The 18,803-nt window shown below is 44.9% G+C and overlaps 1 protein-coding gene across 3 annotated transcripts in view; it reads left to right on the forward strand.

Annotated features, from left to right (window-relative positions):
* The window catches only part of LOC137439050 (uncharacterized), a 77,578-nt gene extending 59,001 nt beyond the window's left edge, over positions 1-18,577 (forward strand). For all 3 annotated transcript variants that reach the window (XM_068134688.2, XM_068134686.2, XM_068134687.2), the window contains 2 exons: positions 11,893-12,281; positions 13,250-18,577. In XM_068134688.2, coding sequence (XP_067990789.2) covers positions 12,010-12,281; positions 13,250-14,003 — 1,026 coding nt within the window. In that variant the 5' untranslated portion in view covers positions 11,893-12,009 and the 3' untranslated portion in view covers positions 14,004-18,577. The remainder of the gene's footprint in view (positions 1-11,892; positions 12,282-13,249) is intronic.
* The last annotated feature ends 226 nt before the right edge of the window (positions 18,578-18,803 follow it).

An 18,803-nucleotide genomic window follows, 5' to 3' on the forward strand; every position in this document is an offset into this window, starting at 1 on the left:
TCATCAAAACAGTGTGTGTTTAGGAGAAGAGAGCAAATACCTTTTTTGGGGGTGTCAACCCTTCCCTCCCCTGTGAACCCCTTTCATGTGCTCAGATTTTGATGTGGTCAATACACCTTCATTAGGCATTAGATATTAACCTTGTGGCCAAGTTTCACCAACATCGTGGGTGTAGTTTCGGAGAAGAGGGCAAATACCTATTTGGGGGGTGAGGGGGAGGAGGGTCGAAACTCCCCCCCCCCCCCCGACCCCCCTCCCCGTAGGCTCCCTTAATGAGTGCAGATTTAGAATTTGTTTAGAAAGCCATTAATTAGATGTCCGTCCGATGTATATTTCAAGTTTCAGCTAGTTTCAATGTATAGCCTTTGAGATATGAGCGCCAACACATTTTGGGTGGATGGACATACATCAAACTGAATTTGAGGGTTTTCTTAAAAAAAACTCAAGAATGCAGAAACAGACGTTGCTGAAATTTGGAACATATTATGTCAACGTACGAAGTATTTACTTCTGAAATTTGCAGCCAATTTCGCCCAGTGCAAGCCAAGAAACGAATTTTCAGTCCCTATGTTAAAGTTGCATTAACAACAATTAAATTTTGGTTGTCGTAAAAAGGCGACAAAAAGGGTTGGCGTCAGGAAGGGCATCCGGCCGTAAAACATTGCTTCAAAAAGGGGACCAAAAAACAACAACAACCACGGTCCCCGAAAAAGGCCAACCCCCGCTTGCGGGGAAAAATGGCCTCTAAAGGTGGTTTTTATGTTAAAGTTGCATACAGAGAAACCATCCCATATATAAGGGAGGGGTGCCTTGCGCCTCACTTGATATCGGGGTTTGAAATAAGCGGTGGCCCAGGTGCCAAATGCCACCAAAAACTCCATTTGTCCACCAAAACCTGGTCCGAGGTGGTCCGTGTGGCCACTTGTCAAAATTGTCGATGTATTCGGTTGTTACTTATCATCATGCAATCTCAAGCAACTGGACTTGCCAAGGGGACTACGGATCATATGGCAAAGGTTGTAGTCTTCATTTGTTCCTCTCATTAAGAATACGGTACCGAAGCTTGGGCGATGCAATTTATCTTCGTAAACATGTACCGTGTATCGCCACTTCCGGTAATGGTGTACGAGCGTATCACGAATGACGTGTCAGAACCCTCAATTGTATCACGAGTAAAAGGACTCCATGTTATTTTCACATTTGCCTCGCCTACATTGCTTTAGATTTCACGTGACTGCAAAAAAAACCGGAGGAATTTCCGTTTTATCGTCATTTACCGCCTTGGGAAGGTGTACATAGACCAGCTTGAGCGTTCGTTCCACCTCATGGCATTTTACTATGGCCACTTCAAATGGTACAATAATACAATAACTACAATAATTGGCATTATAAAAAAGAATAAAATGATCCCTCCTCCCCCCGACTACTCCCGTGGATATATTTTAAAATATTTTCTGATTATAATAAGGTAACGCCATAACGATTAATCTCTCCCAACACCGCCAGCCATAAACAAACAGCTTATCCATTGTGTCACATTATTATCAATCAGCTTGCCAAGCCAGCCGTCCCTTAGTAACCGTTTCCATGGAGTGCTAGCTTGAGTGCTTAAGCCACTTGGCGAGAACTCTACAAACTGCTTGGTGATGGAACACCCCGACTGAGTTGCATCTATAAATTGGAGCGAACCCAGCTGTGGTCATACGTATGTGGCGAGTGGCATCATTGTCTCCATCTTGGATTACCATAGCCCAGGGAAGCTGTTCAGATCACTGGTTTCAGTTGAAAACATGGTGTTCATGTTCAGTGTTGACTGTTCTTTCGGGTTCAATCACAGGCATTTCCGCGAGTTGAAAGTGATGGAAAGCATCAGTTTTCACAAGTAATGAAACTTTATTTTATATTTAATAAGACTTGAAAGTGTTTAACGATGTTATTATTATTATTTTATGATTGTTTGGCTCTCTTTGGTGAAGTTTCAACTCCATTGTATTTGCCTGATCAAAGTGGATGATTCGGCTGATGTTTGTGTTGATGTGTTTCATTTATCATGTGAATGTATATTGTTATAATCACCAGTAAAGTGTTTCACAGTGATATTGTGTGTGTGTGTGTGTGTGTGTGTGTGTGTGTGTGTGTGTGTGTGTGTGTGTGTGTGTGTGTGTGTGTGTGTGTGTGTGTGTGTGTGTGTGCGCGCGCGCTTGCGTGCCATTGGTTATCTCCATTTGTGGGTTTCAGGAGGTGGAACGGAATCCTCCCAGGAACTAAAGTATCCACCTCCGCTTCGGTAAGGGATCACAGTTCATGGACCAAGCTGTTCAACTTTTCAGAGTTTTGTTCCAAGAACTATTTTCAGGATCGTCACCGAGCCCCGGATCGCCTCCATTTGTCGTTCATTTGTGGTAATATCCCCGTGGATGGATTTTAAAATCTCAGTGAGGTTCTTCTTCATCATTCCTGTTGCTCCAGTCCCTCGATTCCGCTTCCGGTCCCTCGAGCGACGGGGCTTGCTTCGATCTCTCCACGGCATCAAAGTTTGAGTGTTTTCCCGTTCGTTTCTTTGTCACATTTCCGCTGCGTATTTTGTTGTGTATGTGTTATTGTGTGTTTCTATTTGGTTTTGGTTTTGTAGTTCTTGCAAATTTGTGTGTAATTAGTCGTTTCTTTGTTCGCGCCTCGTGCGGCCTGGTGTCTCGTGCGGCCTCCTCGTCTCGACTTGTGCCCCGCCCCCTGTATCTCGTTTGTTCTTTCACCTCTGCTCCTGCTTTCTCAAATCCACGTTCTCACTTAGAGACTTTTCCCAGATTGTTTTTCATGGTTTTGTTTAAATATTTATTTAAATATGTTTAAACCGCAGCCGTGATGCTGACGCGCCCCCCCACCCCCACCCTCAGAATTTCCATGTTTTAAACGTTTCCCAGTGTGTACCCTGGATAAGAATAGGTACGCCGTATCCCTGCGTGTCGTAAGAGACGACTAAGAGGGTTGGCGTCAGGAAGGGCATCCGGCCATAAAAACATTGCCTCAAAAAGAGAACCATGACAATTACAACTACATGTGGGCAGGGTACAGCCCGAAGTGGAGATCGGTTTCTGAGGTTTGGGACATGGAATGTAGGGACAATGACAGGGAGATCAGGAGAAGTGTTGGAAGTATTGGTCAGAAGAAGAGTGGACATATGTTGTGTGCAAGAGACGAGATGGAAGGGAAGTGGTGTGAGAATGGTGAAGGGTAGGCAGGGACAGAAATACAAGTTTGTGTGGCAAGGGTGCCCGGAGGGTGTGAATGGTGTTGGTGTCCTGTTTTCTGAGGAGTTTGTAGACAGTGTGGTGAGTGTGACTAGAGTGAGTGATAGGTTGATGGTGGTGAAAATGATGATTGGAAAGCTCTTGGTGAACATCATCTCGGGATATGCTCCGCAGGTTGGTCGAAGCGATGAAGAGAAGGACAAGTTCTGGTGTGCGATAGAGAAGCTGATGGAAAACGTGAAAGACGAGGAAGTTGTTGTGGTAGGAGGAGACCTAAATGGACATGTGGGAAGGAGTATGGATGGTTTTGACGGAGTTCATGGGGGTTACGGATATGGTGTGAGAAATGGAGAAGGTGAAAGGATTTTGGAGTTTGCTGATGGAGCTGATTTGTTGATTTGTAATACTCAGTTCCAGAAAGAGGATAATAAGCTTGTTACATACACGTCAGTTGGGTTGACAACAACCGTTGACTACCTGATGGTGCGTAGGCGAGATAGGGGGCACCTCCGGGACACAAAGGTGATCCCGGGGGAGGAGGCTGTTTCACAGCACCACTTGGTTGTCTGCGACGTAAGGGTGAAAGGTGCGAGGAGAGCTCGGCGGGTGAAGTACCAACCGAGAATGAAGGTGTGGAGGTTGAAAGAGGTGACAGTAAGGGAGGCATTAAAAGAGAGGCTGAGTGGGGTCGAGGATGATGTGGTTGAGCTTGAAAGTGGTTGGATGTCAATGAGCTGTTGGGAGCCATTGGTGAGGTATGTGGATGGACAAAAGGACCACCGAGGCACTTGGAAACATGGTGGTGGGATGAGGAAGTTGGAAAGAGGATTGACGAGAAGAGGAAGAAGTTCAAGGAGTGGCAGAAGGCGAAGGGTACGGGAGCAGAAACAGCAGAGCATGAAAGTTATAAGGCAGCCAGGAAGGCTGCAAAGAAAGAGGTAGCAAAGGCGCAGGAGGCATGTAGGAAAATGTTCGGAGAACGCTTGGATTCGGAAGAGGGTCAGAAAGCAGTATTCAGGATTGCAAAGCAGATAGCGAAAGAGAGGTGTGATGTGATGGGGGTGAGTTGCTTGAAGGATGAAGTGGGACAAATCGTTGTCGACCCAGATGGAATTAAAGGAAGATGGAAAAGATATATGGAAATGCTGTTGAATACAGAGAATGAATGGGATGGCAACATAGAGAGTAACCCAGTTTTAGGACCGGCAGAGAAGATAACTGAGAAGGAAGTTGAGGAAGCGATAAAAGCAATGAAGAGTAGAAAAGCGGGAGGGCCGACGGGAGTTGTGGGAGATATGTTGAAGGCAGCAGGAAGTTGGGGTGTGAAGAGAATGACAGAGATCTGTAATCTGGTGGTGAAAGAAGGCCGCATTCCAGTGGATTGGGAACTGAGTACCCTCGTCCCTCTATACAAGGGGAAAGGTGACCCTCTGGAGTGTGGCTCGTACTGAGCGATAAAGTTATTGTAGCATGGAATGAAGGTATTGGAAAGGGTGTTGGAGAGGAGGATAAGGAAGTAAGTGAAGATCGACGAAATGCAGTTTGGATTTATGCCAGGAAGAGGAACGACAGACACGCTTTTCATTGTGAGGCAGTTGCAGGAGAAGTACATGGAGAAGAGGAAGAAGTTGTTTCTTGGGTTTGTTGATCTGGAGAAAGCATTCGATCGGGTTCCACGCAAAGTATTGACATGGGCATTGAGGAAGTTAGGAGTGGAGGAATGGTTGATCAGAGTCGTGATGGCAATGTACAAAAGAGCGCGCACAGCTGTAAGGACGAAGGACGGGAACAGTGGTGAGTTTGAGGTGAAGGTGGGAGTGCATCAGGGGTCGGTACTAAGTCCACTACTATTTGTAGCTGTGATGGAGGTGCTGGCTCAGAACGAAAAGGAGGGTTTACCGTGGGAGTTGTTGTATGCAGATGATCTGGTGTTGATTGCGGAAAGTATGGATGGACTGAAGGAAAAGATGAACACGTGGAAGGAATGTATGGAGACAAAAGGTCTGAAGGTGAATATCGGAAAGATGAAGGTGATGGCAAGTGGTAAAGCATGTGCTGAGGTGGAAAGAACTGGGAAGTGGCCCTGTGCTGTGTGTAGGAAGGGTGTCGGAGTGAACTCCATTCAGTGTACAATGTGCGCTGAGTGGGTTCATCAAAAATGTAGTGGTCTGAGAGGGTCATTAACCAGTGTGGCAGCTACATTCAAATGTAAGGTGTGCACAGAGGGAGCTGCAGATGGAGGAAATGTTGAGTTGGATCTTGGAGACGGCGTGAAGCTGGAAGGTGTGAAATCATTTTGCTACCTCGGAGACATGCTGAATGGAGAAGGTGGATCAGACTCGGCAACGGTTGCTCGAGTGAGATGTGCATGGAAGAAGTTTCGGGAATTGAATGGCGTGCTGATGATGAGGGGAGTGTCGTTGAAGCTGAAGGGAAAGGTGTATGCTGCATGTGTGAGAAGTGTTATGATTCATGGGAGCGAGACATGGGTAATGAACGTAGAGCAGCAACGAAGGTTGGAAAGGGTGGAAATGCGAATGGTTCGACGGATGTGCGGAGTATCGTTGAGAGAGAGGAAGACAAATGATGAATTGCGAAAGATGATGGGAATAGAGCCTGTGATTGATGCTGTGAAGAGGAACAGGTTGAGATGGTTTGGTCATGTGTTGAGGAAGGATGAAAGTGACTGGTTGAGAAGAGTGATGGAAATGAATGTAGAAGGAAGTAGAAGACGGGGAAGACCGAGAAAGACTTGGCTAAAGATGGTGGAAGAAGAAATGCGGGCAAGGGGGTTAACAAGGAGAGATGCAGAAAATAGGGCAAAATGGAGAAAATTGTCATGGGGACCGCAAGGCTAACCCCCGCTCTAGCAGGGAAAATGGCCTTTAAAATGCATGTTGTTGTGTTGTTGTATTCCTGTTGCTCCAATTATCACTGGTACAATTTCGATGCTCTTCAGCTTCCAATATCTCTTGACCTCATTTTTGAGGTCCGGGTGTTTGGTCATTTTCTTGATTTCTGCCTTGTTTCGGCCAAAATCGCTGGGTACTGATATCTCAATCATCAATGCTGTATTTTCCTTTTTGTTCCTGAGTACAATGTCCGAACACAATGCTTTGTTTTCTATGTTTACGCTCAATGGAATCATCAGGTTGTACGTGAGCATGACATCCTCATTTTCAATGATTGTCCTTGGTTCATGTTTCCATGAGTTTTCTGGTACTGGGATGTTTAAATTTTTTCAGATATGCAAATGAATCACTTTGCATACTTTGTTGTGCTATTGTGTGTAAAGTTTTTCTGACAATAGTTTTTTGCATCCTGAGAGCAGGTTTCCAGTACTTTCTGTTTCTGTCTTGCAGAATCTACACTTTTCGGTGTGTGTGTGTGTGTGTGTGTGTGTGTGTGTGTGTGTGTGTGTGTGTGTGTGTGTGTGTGTGTGTGTGTGTGTGTGTGTGTGTGTGTGTGTCCTTGCGTGTGTGTGTGTGTCCTTGCGTGTGTGTGTGTGTCCTTGCGTGTGTGTGTGTGTCCTTGCGTGTGCATGTGTCCGTGCGTGTGCCGTTGGTTGTTTACTCTGTATGCGGGTTTGTTATTGTTTTCTCTTCTTTCTTTCTTTCTTTCTTTCTTTCTTTCTTTCTTTCTTAGTGCTTAAAAAAAGACAATCGAAGCAGCAATTATTTCTGGACAATGATCAACTTCCAGTTTACCTCCCTACCCCGCTACCACACTTTCATTCCGTTTTATTGGGGCACTGAGACTCGGTTATTCTCGCAGACCAACTCAACTTGGTGCTTCTGACTTACTAAAATCAGACACAGTTTTGTCAGTTACCTTCGTGGCTCTTTCGCTTTCCACACAAAAGAGTAAAGCCGTTTACTCTTCTTTTGCTTTCCACACAAAAGATTTTCCACACAAAAGAAAACAAACAAAAGAGTAAAACAAATGTGAATCAATCTGTCAACAGAACCCAATATGCCTTCATGTGCAATCATGCGTATCACACTCTCAGCTATGCCTGTACATCTCGCGTTCCAGCGAGGGAAGGGTATTCCAACATGGTGGCTGCTTGATTGCCCTGTGAGCACGTGCTGTAGCTGCGCTCCAGTTGTATATACAGCTCGGTGAACACACCCCACCACATGTGTGAGACCGAGCTTGGTTTGCATGCCCCGAACGCCGCCGCCTTGGGATATAGAAGCAAGGCTGTGAGCTTGCAAGATGCACGCATCACGTCGTTAGTTGCATGCTAGTCACGCAAATTCACACTGTGTTAAAATAACGTTGACCCAATATTTTTTGAAACTGAATGTTCATCAAATAAAAATACTCGAGTTTTACAGTGACATGTGTTTTTATACTATTTTCACGATTTCATAACTGCAATTATCTCATCAATAGCTGAAAGTTGTGTAGCGCTAACAATTGTTTTGGAAAACGCAATAAATGTGTTGATATGTGAAGAGATTTTTCTTCAGTAAACATTAAAATTGTCCCAGTATTATTTTTCTGTAAGTTCGTAGGCAGATGATCGAACAGCTGACGGGAGTGTTCTGTGGTTACGAGTTGCGAGGTTGCTTGTATGAAAATCACTGAAATTTGATCTGTAGGTGTTGTGAGAAATAGTAATTTAAACGTGGATTCTGATTTTTATGGTGTTTGATTCACCAGCAAATAATATACGGTCGGGCCACCAAAAATGGTGGTGGGCCACAAAAAAAAAAATTAAGTGTGACTCTTTATATATATATATATATACACGTAATTTCAAAACAAACCTGGTCACAAGTGTGCCTCACTGACCGGGTCCTCAGTCGAGGTCCACAGCATCATCCCGTTTCGGCCCTTCAACCTCGATACGGTCAACTAAGGTGGGCCAGCAGGGGCATATACGTCTCCACATGCAGCAGCTACACCTGGATGCATACATACCCCCACCCCGAGCCAGTCAGAACACAGACTACAACAACAAAACCGCCTGCACTCCCACAATCCACAGACCCTCATCCACTCACGCACACGCCAAAAAAAATAAAATATATAAAACCGACCACCTACCCTTACAACATGCACCACTCAAACAAAAACACATTCATGCAAAACCACACCCACTCCTGCAACACACACACACCCACTCCTGCAAACACACACATACACTCTTTCAATGTTGATTTCTGTTGAAGTAGCTGCATTTATTTTTCCTGGTCAATGATTGGCTCAGCAATATCACATGTTATTCACACAGCCAATCATGTACCCACATGTTTTCCTCCATTGAACCTACAATTCGTATTTGAGGATTAATGTTGTGTAATTGAATTTGTCACATATAAATCACTTGTGACATGAAGAACCACAATACAACATGCATTTTAAGGCCATGTTCCCCGCTAGAGCGGGGGTTAGCCTTGCGGTCCCCATGACAATCTTCTCCATTTTGCCCTATTTTCTGCATCTCTCCTTGTTAACCCCCTTGCCCGCATTTCTTCTTCCACCATCTTTAGCCAAGTCTTTCTCGGTCTTCCCCGTCCTCTACTTCCTTCTACATTAACTTCCATCACTCTTCTCAACCAGTCACTTTCATCCTTCCTCAATACATGACCAAACCATCTCAACCTGTTCCTCTTCACAGCATCAATCACAGGCAATATTCCCATCATCTTTCACAATTCATCATTTGTCTTCCTCTCTCTCAACAATACTCCGCACATCCATCGAACCATTCGCATTTCCACCCTTTCCAGCCTTCGTTGCTGCTCTACATTCATTACCCATGTCTCGCTCCCATAAATCATAACACTTCTCACACGTGCAGCATACACCTTTCCCTTCAGCTTCAGCGACACTCTCCTCCTCATCAGCACGCCACTCAGTTCCCGAAACTTCTTCCATGCACATCTCACTCGAGCAACCGTTGCCGAGTCTGATCCACCTTCTCCATTCAGCATGTCTCCGAGGTAGCAAAATGTTTTCACACCTTCCAGCTTCACGCCGTCTCCAAGATCCAACTCAACATTTCCTCCATCTGCAGCTCCCTCTGTGCACACCTTACATTTGAATGTAGCTGCCACACTGGTTAATGACCCTCTCAGACCACTACATTTTTGATGAACCCATTCAGCACACATTGTACATTGAATGGAGTTCACTCCGACACCCTTCCTGCACACAGCACACGGCCACTTCCCAGTTCTTTCCACCTCACCACATGCTTTACCACTTGCCATCACCTTTGTCTTTCCGATATTCACCTTCAGACCTTTTGTCTCCATACATTCCTTCCACTTGTTCATCTTTTCCTTCAGTCCATCCATACTTTCCGCAATCAACACCAGATCATCTGCATACAACAACTCCCACGGTAAACCCTCCTTTACGGTCTGAGCCAGCACCTCCATCACAGCTACAAATAGTAGTGGACTTAGTACCGACCCCTGATGCACTCCCACCTTCACCTCAAACTCACCACTGTTCCCGTCCTTCGTCCTTACAGCTGTGCGTGCTCTTTTGTACATTGCCATCACTACTCTGATCAACCATTCCTCCACTCCTAACTTCCTCAATGCCCATGTCAATACTTTGCGTGGAACCCTATCGAATGCTTTCTCCAGATCAACAAACCCAAAAAACAACTTCTTCCTCTTATCCATGTACTTCTCCTGCAACTGCCTCACAATGAAAAGCGCATCTGTCGTTCCTCTTCCTGGCATAAATCCAAACTGCATTTCGTCGATCTTCACTTTCTTCCTTATCCTCCTCTCCAACACCCTTTCCAATACCTTCATTCCATGCTCCAATAACTTTATCGCTCGGTACGAGCCACACTCCAGAGGGTCACCTTTCCCCTTGTATAGAGGGACGAGGGTACTCAGTGCCCAATCCACTGGAATGCGGCCTTCTTTCACCACCAGATTACAGACCTCTGTCATTCTCTTCACACCCCAACTTCCTGCTGCCTTCAACATATCTCCCACAACTCCCGTCGGCCCTCCCGCTTTTCCACTCTTCATTGCTTTTATCGCTTCCTCAACTTCCTTCTCAGTTATCTTCTCTGCCGGTCCTAAAACTGGGTTACTCTCTATGTTGCCATCCCATTCATTCTCTGTATTCAACAGCATTTCCATATATCTTTTCCATCTTCCTTTAATTCCATCTGGGTCGACAACGATTTGTCCCACTTCATCCTTCAAGCAACTCACCCCCATCACATCACACCTCTCTTTCGCTATGTGCTTTGCAATCCTGAATACTGCTTTCTGACCCTCTTCCGAATCCAAGCGTTCTCCGAACATTTTCCTACATGCCTCCTGCGCCTTTGCTACCTCTTTCTTTGCAGCCTTCCTGGCTGCCTTATAACTTTCATGCTCTGCTGTTTCTGCTCCCGTACCCTTCGCCTTCTGCCACTCTTTGAACTTCTTCCTCTTCTCGTCAATCCTCTTTCCAACCTCAACATCCCACCACCATGTTTCCGAGTGCCTCGGTGGTCCTTTTGTCCATCCACATACCTCACCAACGGCTCCCAACAGACTAGCTTTCATTGACATCCAACCACTTTCAAGCTCAACCACATCATCCTCTACCCCACTCAGCCTCTCTTTTAATGCCTCCCTTACTGTCACCTCTTTCAACCTCCACACCTTCATTCTCGGTTGGTACTTCACCCGCCGAGCTCTCCTCGCACCTTTCACCCTTATGTCGCAGACAACCAAGTGGTGCTGTGAAACAGCCTCCTCCCCCGGGATCACCTTTGTGTCCCGGAGGTGCCCCCTATCTCGCCGACACACCATCAGGTAGTCAACGGTTGTCGTCGACCCACCTGACGTGTATGTAACAAGCTTATTGTCCTCTTTCTGGAACTGAGTATTACAAATCAACAAATCAGCTCCATCAGCAAACTCCAAAATCCTTTCACCTTCTCCATTTCTCACACCATATCCGTAACCCCCATGAACTCCCTCAAAACCATCCATACTCCTTCCCACATGTCCATTCAGGTCTCCTCCCACCACAACAACTTCCTCATCTTTCACGTTTTCCATCAGCTTCTCTATCGCACACCAGAACTTGTCCTTCTCTTCATCGCTTCGACCAACCTGCGGAGCATATCCCGAGATGACGTTCACCAAGAGCTTTCCAATCATCATTTTCACCATCATCAACCTATCACTCACTCTAGTCACACTCACCACACTGTCTACAAACTCCTCAGAAAACAGGACACCAACACCATTCACGCCCTCCGGGCACCCTTGCCACACAAACTTGTATTTCTGTCCCTGCCTACCCTTCACCATTCTCACACCACTTCCCTTCCATCTCGTCTCTTGCACACAACATATGTCCACTCTTCTTCTGACCAATACTTCCACCACTTCTCCTGATCTCCCTGTCATTGTCCCCACATTCCATGTCCCAAATCTCAGAAACCGATCTCCACTTCGGGCTGCACCCTGCCCATATGTACTTGTGATTGTCATGGTTCTCTTTCTGAGGCAATGAAGAACCACAATGTTGCTATTTATTCTTAAAGTTTATTAGTTTAGCTAATTTTAACTTGCCAGCACTGCTGTATTATAAAACTTGTTCTATTCTATCATGAAACTGTACTAAAAGTTGCAATGAAATGCCCTTCTCATCTTTCCCTCAGGTGGGCCGGGCCCGTTTTGCAGCGCATCGCTGCATCCTGGCTGCATGCAGCCCATTTCTGTGTCAAAAGTTGGATGCTACTAGCAGCGATGTTACACCTGAGGTCCTCCATTTGGATATGCTCCAGGCAGACGCTTTTGCTGCAGTGCTGCAGTTCCTTTACACCGCACAAGCCGACAATAAAGAAGCCTTGGCTAATGGTGCACACGCTCTCGATGTGGCACTGCCCGTCCCCACCGACCCACTCGCGATGTCCGAGCTGGAGACGCCCGCGTCTCTGACACCTTGCATCGCGGCCGTACCAAGCCCCACCTCGCCGAGCCTGTGCAGAAGCCGCTACCCATACAGCATCAGTGAACGCATAAACCGAGTGGGTGGGGCCAACAGCAGGTACATCAGGATCTTGACCTTTGTTTTAATAGCAAAAACTTGTAAAAGTGTTACAACTGTTTCGTGCAAGGTTGTAATTTCCTGTTAATTGCATCGGGACATCACATATCGGTTTGCATCTCAAACGCACAAATGTTTCCATCATCACAAATGCCATCAATGTACCGACAAAGTTAATTTTATTTTTGTCGATGCATGTGCTGTGAAGATCATAGGATCTTCTGTACATCTTGATTTGTCTCACCTCTCCAACACCACTCCCTCCACCCCACCCTCCTGCTTTCCCGTACCGACTCCATGCCCCTACTCTTTTCCTTTATTGGTTGGTTTCTCAAATCGTGGGCAGCATTGGCCTTGCACTCGACATCCATGATTCCTCCTTCTGAAGGTGCCTAATCCAAATTACACTACTCACAATAAGTTAGGCGTATTGGCAGGTTCTTCGGTGTGGTTGATTTTGTGTATTAATTATGTTGAAAAAGTTGTTGGTCCTAATTCTATGGTTATTAATGAGTGAAAAAACACAGCATTCTTGATTTCAATACCCTAACCCTAACCCCTATAAAAAAAATAAACTCACTCCCACAATATCCCTAACTTATTGTGAGTAGTGTATGTTGCATGTGATGAGGATTTGGATTAACCGGTAACTTAGAGATAATTGTCGTGGGGGCTTCTTGAGTATTTAAATATGATAGCCCGATTATCATGTCAGGAAATTTGTTCACATCCGATTAATTGTATTATAGTTTCTTCCCACTTGAAGAGATAGTTTTCACTCACAAAATACGCAAAATTCATTGCATATAACATGTGAAATTGTCACTGTCATAATGACCTTCATGTCTGCTGGTATGCATCATTTTTGAATCCGTACAACGGTTTGATAATCCATGTGTATAAATCTTTCTCTTCCCCCATTTGGTATTGCTTAAAACATGTCTGTTCGCTTGGACCATATGTCATAGGTGCCGTGTTCGACGAAGACCTGCCCGTGTGGGTTGGTTCGAGCAGCACGGGGACGGTGATGATGGTTCCGGTTCTTCGGATAATGTGGAGGACAATGTTGCTATTGGACAAACCACGACTCTTGCTGACTTCCCCAGTTGTGGTTCTCCCGAGAATTGCTCCGAGACGGAGATCGCGGCAGAGATTGCCGAAGCCTTGACATCGACAGGGTCTCTATGCCACATCACTTGCTCTCCTCCTGGAACAGTTGGAGACTCTTCAAGTGACCAGGACACTTCAGACGTTTTTGGAATCGGCTCGGTTCCAATTGTAGAACAGGAAGATGAGCCCGGCCTTTCGACGACTATGAAGGATGGTCTCGTCTCGGGGCCTCTGGCTCTGCCATCGCTGTTTAGCTCGGATAATATGTCAGGGAAAGAAAAACGTACTTTTGCCTGCTCCTGCTGTGGAAAGCGCTTCCCACGTGCTTCCGATTTGCGGAAGCATGAGCGCTCTCATTCGGATGAACGACCTTTTGCTTGCTCTTTGTGCCGCCGAGCCTTCAAACACCGCTCACACCTCAATGACCATGAGCGCAGACACCGAGGCCTGAGGCCTTTCCCTTGTACTTTCTGCCCCAAGGCCTTCGCAAAAGCCTCTGACCTGAAGCGCCATCAAAACACCATGCATGGGACACGCACGGCCACGGGGATCTCTATTAGTCGCAGGATTTCTCTCGTTGAACCGTTACTCCATCAGATTGTTGGAACGTGACCTCCAGGCTCGCCTTCATTTTAAAGCGAAGTAGGAGTTCTGACATGCAAATTGTTATTTTCAACCAATTGTTCATCATTTTGATTCTTTCATCAAAGCTTTGCTTTCCATCAAAGTATATAAATTATATTTCTTTGTAAAATTACATGGTGCCATTGTATTACAGAATTTGTTGAAAGCAACGACTGTGGGGCCATTCACAATATTACATAAGCAGGAAATAAAATTGTAACCTCCCCTCACCCTACACCTTTTCTTGTGAGTATCGTTTTTGAGGTCTACCTAAATCAAGTTGCACTACTCCCTAGCTTTGTTGCAGTTTGTCACCCTAATTGATCGCACTTTCATCTCGCTTCTTGACATGTTACGAATCGGCGCTTTGTTTGGAGAGAGTTGGGAGAGGGGGTTTGATGACTTGGGGCATGGTTGCGGGTGGGGGTTAAGGACTTGAAGAAGAAAGGGGCTGAGGGCTTGAAGAAGAAAGGAGTTGAGGGCTTGAAGAAGAAAGGAGTTGAGGGCTTGAAGAATAAAGGGGTTGAGGGCTTGAAGAATAAAGGAGTTGAGGGCTTGAAGAAGAAAGGAGTTGAGGGCTTGAAGAAGAAAGGAGTTGAGGGCTTGAAGAAGAAAGGAGTTGAGGGCTTGAAGAAGAAAGGAGTTGAGGGCTTGAAGAAGAAAGGAGTTGAGGGCTTGAAGAAGAAAGGAGTTGAGGGCTTGAAGAAGAAAGGAGTTGAGGGCTTGAAGAAGAAAGGAGTTGAGGGCTTGAAGAAGAAAGGAGTTGAGGGCTTGAAGAAGAAAGGAGTTGAGGGCTTGAAGAAGAAAGGAGTTGACGGCTTGAAGAAGAAAGGAGTTGACGGCTTGAAGAAGAAAGGAGTTGAAGGCTTGAAAAAGAAAGGAGTTGAGGGCTTGAAGAAGAAAGGAGTTGAGTTGAAGGCTTGAAGAAGAAAGGAGTTGAGGACTTGAAGAAGAAAGGGGTTGAAGGCTTGAAGAAGAAAGGAGTTGAGGGCTTGAGGAAGAAAGGAGTTGAAGGCTGAAGAAGAAAGGAGTTGAGGGCTTGAGGAAGAAAGGAGTTGAAGGCTTGAAGAAGAAAGGAGTTGAGGGCTTGAGGAAGAAAGGAGTTGAAGGCTTGAAGAAGAAAGGAGTTGAGGGCTTGAAGAAGAAAGGAGTTGAGGGCTTGAAGAAGAAAGGAGTTGAGGGCTTGAAGAATAAAGGAGTTGAAGGCTTGAAGAAGAAAGGAGTTGACGGCTTGAAGAAGAAATGAGTTGAAGGCTTGAAGAAGAAAGGAGTTGAAGGCTTGAAGAAGAAAGGAGTTGAAGGCTTGAAGAAGAAAGGAGTTGAAGGCTTGAAGAAGAAAGGAGTTGAAGGCTTGAAGAAGAAAGGAGTTGAAGGCTTGAAGAAGAAAGGAGTTGAAGGCTTGAAGAAGAAAGGAGTTGAAGGCTTGAAGAAGAAAGGAGTTGAAGGCTTGAAGAAGAAAGGAGTTGAAGGCTTGAAGAAGAAAGGAGTTGAAGGCTTGAAGAAGAAAGGAGTTGAAGGCTTGAAGAAGAAAGGAGTTGAAGGCTTGAAGAAGAAAGGAGTTGAAGGCTTGAAGAAGAAAGGAGTTGAAGGCTTGAAGAAGAAAGGAGTTGAAGGCTTGACGAAGAAAGGAGTTGAGGGCTTGAAGAAGAAAGGAGTTGAGGGCTTGAAGAAGAAAGGAGTTGAAGGCTTGAAGAAGAAAGGAGTTGAGGGCTTGAAGAAGAAAGGAGTTGAAGGCTTGAAGAAGAAAGGAGTTGAAGGCTTGAAGAAGAAAGGAGTTGAAGGCTTGAAGAAGAAAGGAGTTGAAGGCTTGAAGAAGAAAGGAGTTGAAGGTTTGACGAAGAAAGGAGTTGAAGGCTTGAAGAAGAAAGGAGTTGAAGGCTTGAAGAAGAAAGGAGTTGAAGGCTTGAAGAAGAAAGGAGTTGAAGGCTTGAAGAAAAAGGAGTTGAAGGCTTGAATAAGAAAGGAGTTGAAGGCTTGAATAAGAAAATGGTTGTGGGCTTTAGGTCATAATCCGTAGTACACAATGTTCCTCCACAACAACTCTGAAAATACCTCGATGTTGGACATTTCACGACATATCAACTTGCACAGGTAAAACGTTTATTTTGATTTTCACGACCTCCGTTGGTACAATTTGCTTAGAATAGTTTGTTGTTGCCTGATCAAAATTCTTTCTTTTTATGCCTCCGCCCCCGAAGGTGGCCGGTGACATTGTTTTCGGGTTGTCCGTCTGTCCGTCCGTACGGGCTAAACCTCGTTTTTCTCAGCAACCACATGTCCGATTGAACCAAAACTTTCAGGGTAGGAGTGACACCCATGCAGAATATTTTTTTACTAGCCGAAACCCGTGGAACATCCACGGAAGGGAGGATGTGTATGGATAGAGTGTACCATTATGGATGGCATAGGGGATTTGCTTGTCCGAGTAAACGTTAGGAAGAAAGATGAGAATGAAGAGTGTGTATATGAACAACGTATTTATTGCAATCTACTTAAATGACAACTCTACGATATACTTTTGAAAAATGAATGGATTCGTAATAGGAATCGGCATAGCACCACTCTGGCCACACTGGCGCAGCAGTGGTATGTGTCAATGGAAAGGAACAGCAGTAGAACCATAGACTTTAAAAAAATGAACGGATTAGTAAGTCGACTGGAATTAGCCCCATACTGGCACATTGGTAAGCGTCAATGTCAAGGCAGAGCAGTAGGAATATAATACAATGAACGCAGTATCAGGTTGAAATTATTTTAAAACTTCTGGATAAACAATGTTTGGGGTAATAGTCAAGCCTCTGACGACTCCTTGCGTACTCGTATTATCAACCTTGATATACACATCTTTGAACGACCGTGCTCTTGAACATGCCACATATAACTGGCCGTGGGAGAAGACAGGAGCAGGCAAATAGATACCTAGTTTACGGAATGTTTGGCCCTGGGCTTTATTTATGGTCATTGAATATGCCAGGCGAACAGGAAACTGAGTTCGCTGTAGAACGAAGGGAGTCGACTAATTCAGATTTTTCGAGTATGGCTGTACGTGATAAAAAAGAGCGCGGTTGGAAGAAATTATGGTAAACTCACCTGATGAGGTTAGCGTACACCGCGATCGACGACACCGGCACAAATGCATGCTCAGGATTGTCCACTCAGTGGACGGCTTGCTGTCGCCTTCGACTGTCCAATCAGCGGACGGCTTGCTTCGCCTTCACCCAGCAGACGCCAATAAGATGGCGTCGTATCGGCAGTTAATCGGATGCTTTTGGGCCCCAACGTCGGCTAATTCAGATTTTTTGAGTATGGCTGTACGTGATAAACAAAGAGCGCGGTTCGTCGATCATAAATCCATTAGTGCCGTGGGCATCGGGTCACTGGGTGCGGCGTAAAAGGGATAACAAAGTCGAGTCCTTACGCTATTATTATATAGATAATTGTGATGTCATAGGTCACGTGGTATGGCAGCCATCTTGGATGAAATGCAAATAATTAAAAAATTATCACTTGGAAACTGCTGAATGGAAAAATTTGAAACTTGGCACATTGTCAAGTACTCCCAATGGGGAACAAAAGCATGATAATGACATAATAGATGAAGTGGTATACCAGCCAAAAATGTTTTAATCGACTTCCTTATCCTAAAAATCTGAAATTGCATGCACATGATCTATGACACATTTCTTGTGAAATATTGAATTTATGACCTCATAGGTCACATGATTTGGCAGCCATATTGGAGTTAACCTAAAACCTTAAAAAAGCATTTTCTCCCAAACCACCTTCTCCCAAGACTCGAAACTTTACGTGTGTCATTGACTAGGCATGGCGATTAAAAGATGACCACAAAAACGTCATTGGTCACATAGTGTGGCAGCCATATTGGATTGAAGGAAAATATTAAATAATTATATCTCTGAAACCGCTTACCCTATCGATGCGAAATTTTACAAATATCATCTAACACCATTGGTGCATATAGTTTGAAAATGATGATGTCGTAGGCACGTGGTATGGCAGCCATCTTGGATAGAAAAATGAACCTTATCCGATCAACACGAAACTTCACAAATGTATTCCCCTACCCATACATATGCAGAGTGTACATTTTTTACGGTCATATGTCACGTGGTGTGGCAGCCATATTAGCTTCAAAGCCGATATTTAAAAAAAATCCTTCTCTGAAACCGCTTCACCAATCGATGTGAAACCTGTCATGGCTGGTGAAAATGTGATACGTGAAAACAGTTGAAGAGGTTTAAATCAAACTTGTTTATGTTTAGGACAGTGAACGATGGCATCTACTCATTGTGGGCCCTTGTGGAGGCATATTGGCGACATGAGGGAGATTATTTTTTTTCCCCCAAAAGTGAGGGAAAACTGAAATCAGATCACAACTAAGAACTTCTCCCTTCCTCAACTTGCATATGTAGTATGTTGATGGTCTCTAAGATATCTGCTGTCTATGCAGTTGAAAAATAATAACATGCAACCTATTGGTCCATGCTGCTATAAAAGCAACGAAACTTTACTGTGGAATAAACTTTTTCATGCAAAATGGAGCATTTAGGAATTCTTGTTGTTTGCACAATGTGTAGAATTTTCTGCAATGAGTACTATAAAGGAACTGCCATCTTTATTTGCAGTGCTTGTTAATTAACAGGAAAATGTGAACGGCCTCTCTGGCCGAAATGGAAACTTGACTCGTTCGCTTCCCCCAAGGGATGGGAGAAGCCATTGTACCAAGTCTGTGTGTGCGAGTTCTCCACAGATCTATGTCCATATAGA

Source organism: Myxine glutinosa, chromosome 13 (genome assembly GCF_964187855.1).
Source record: "Myxine glutinosa chromosome 13, kmMyxGlut1.1, whole genome shotgun sequence".
Classification (NCBI taxonomy): domain Eukaryota; kingdom Metazoa; phylum Chordata; class Myxini; order Myxiniformes; family Myxinidae; genus Myxine; species Myxine glutinosa.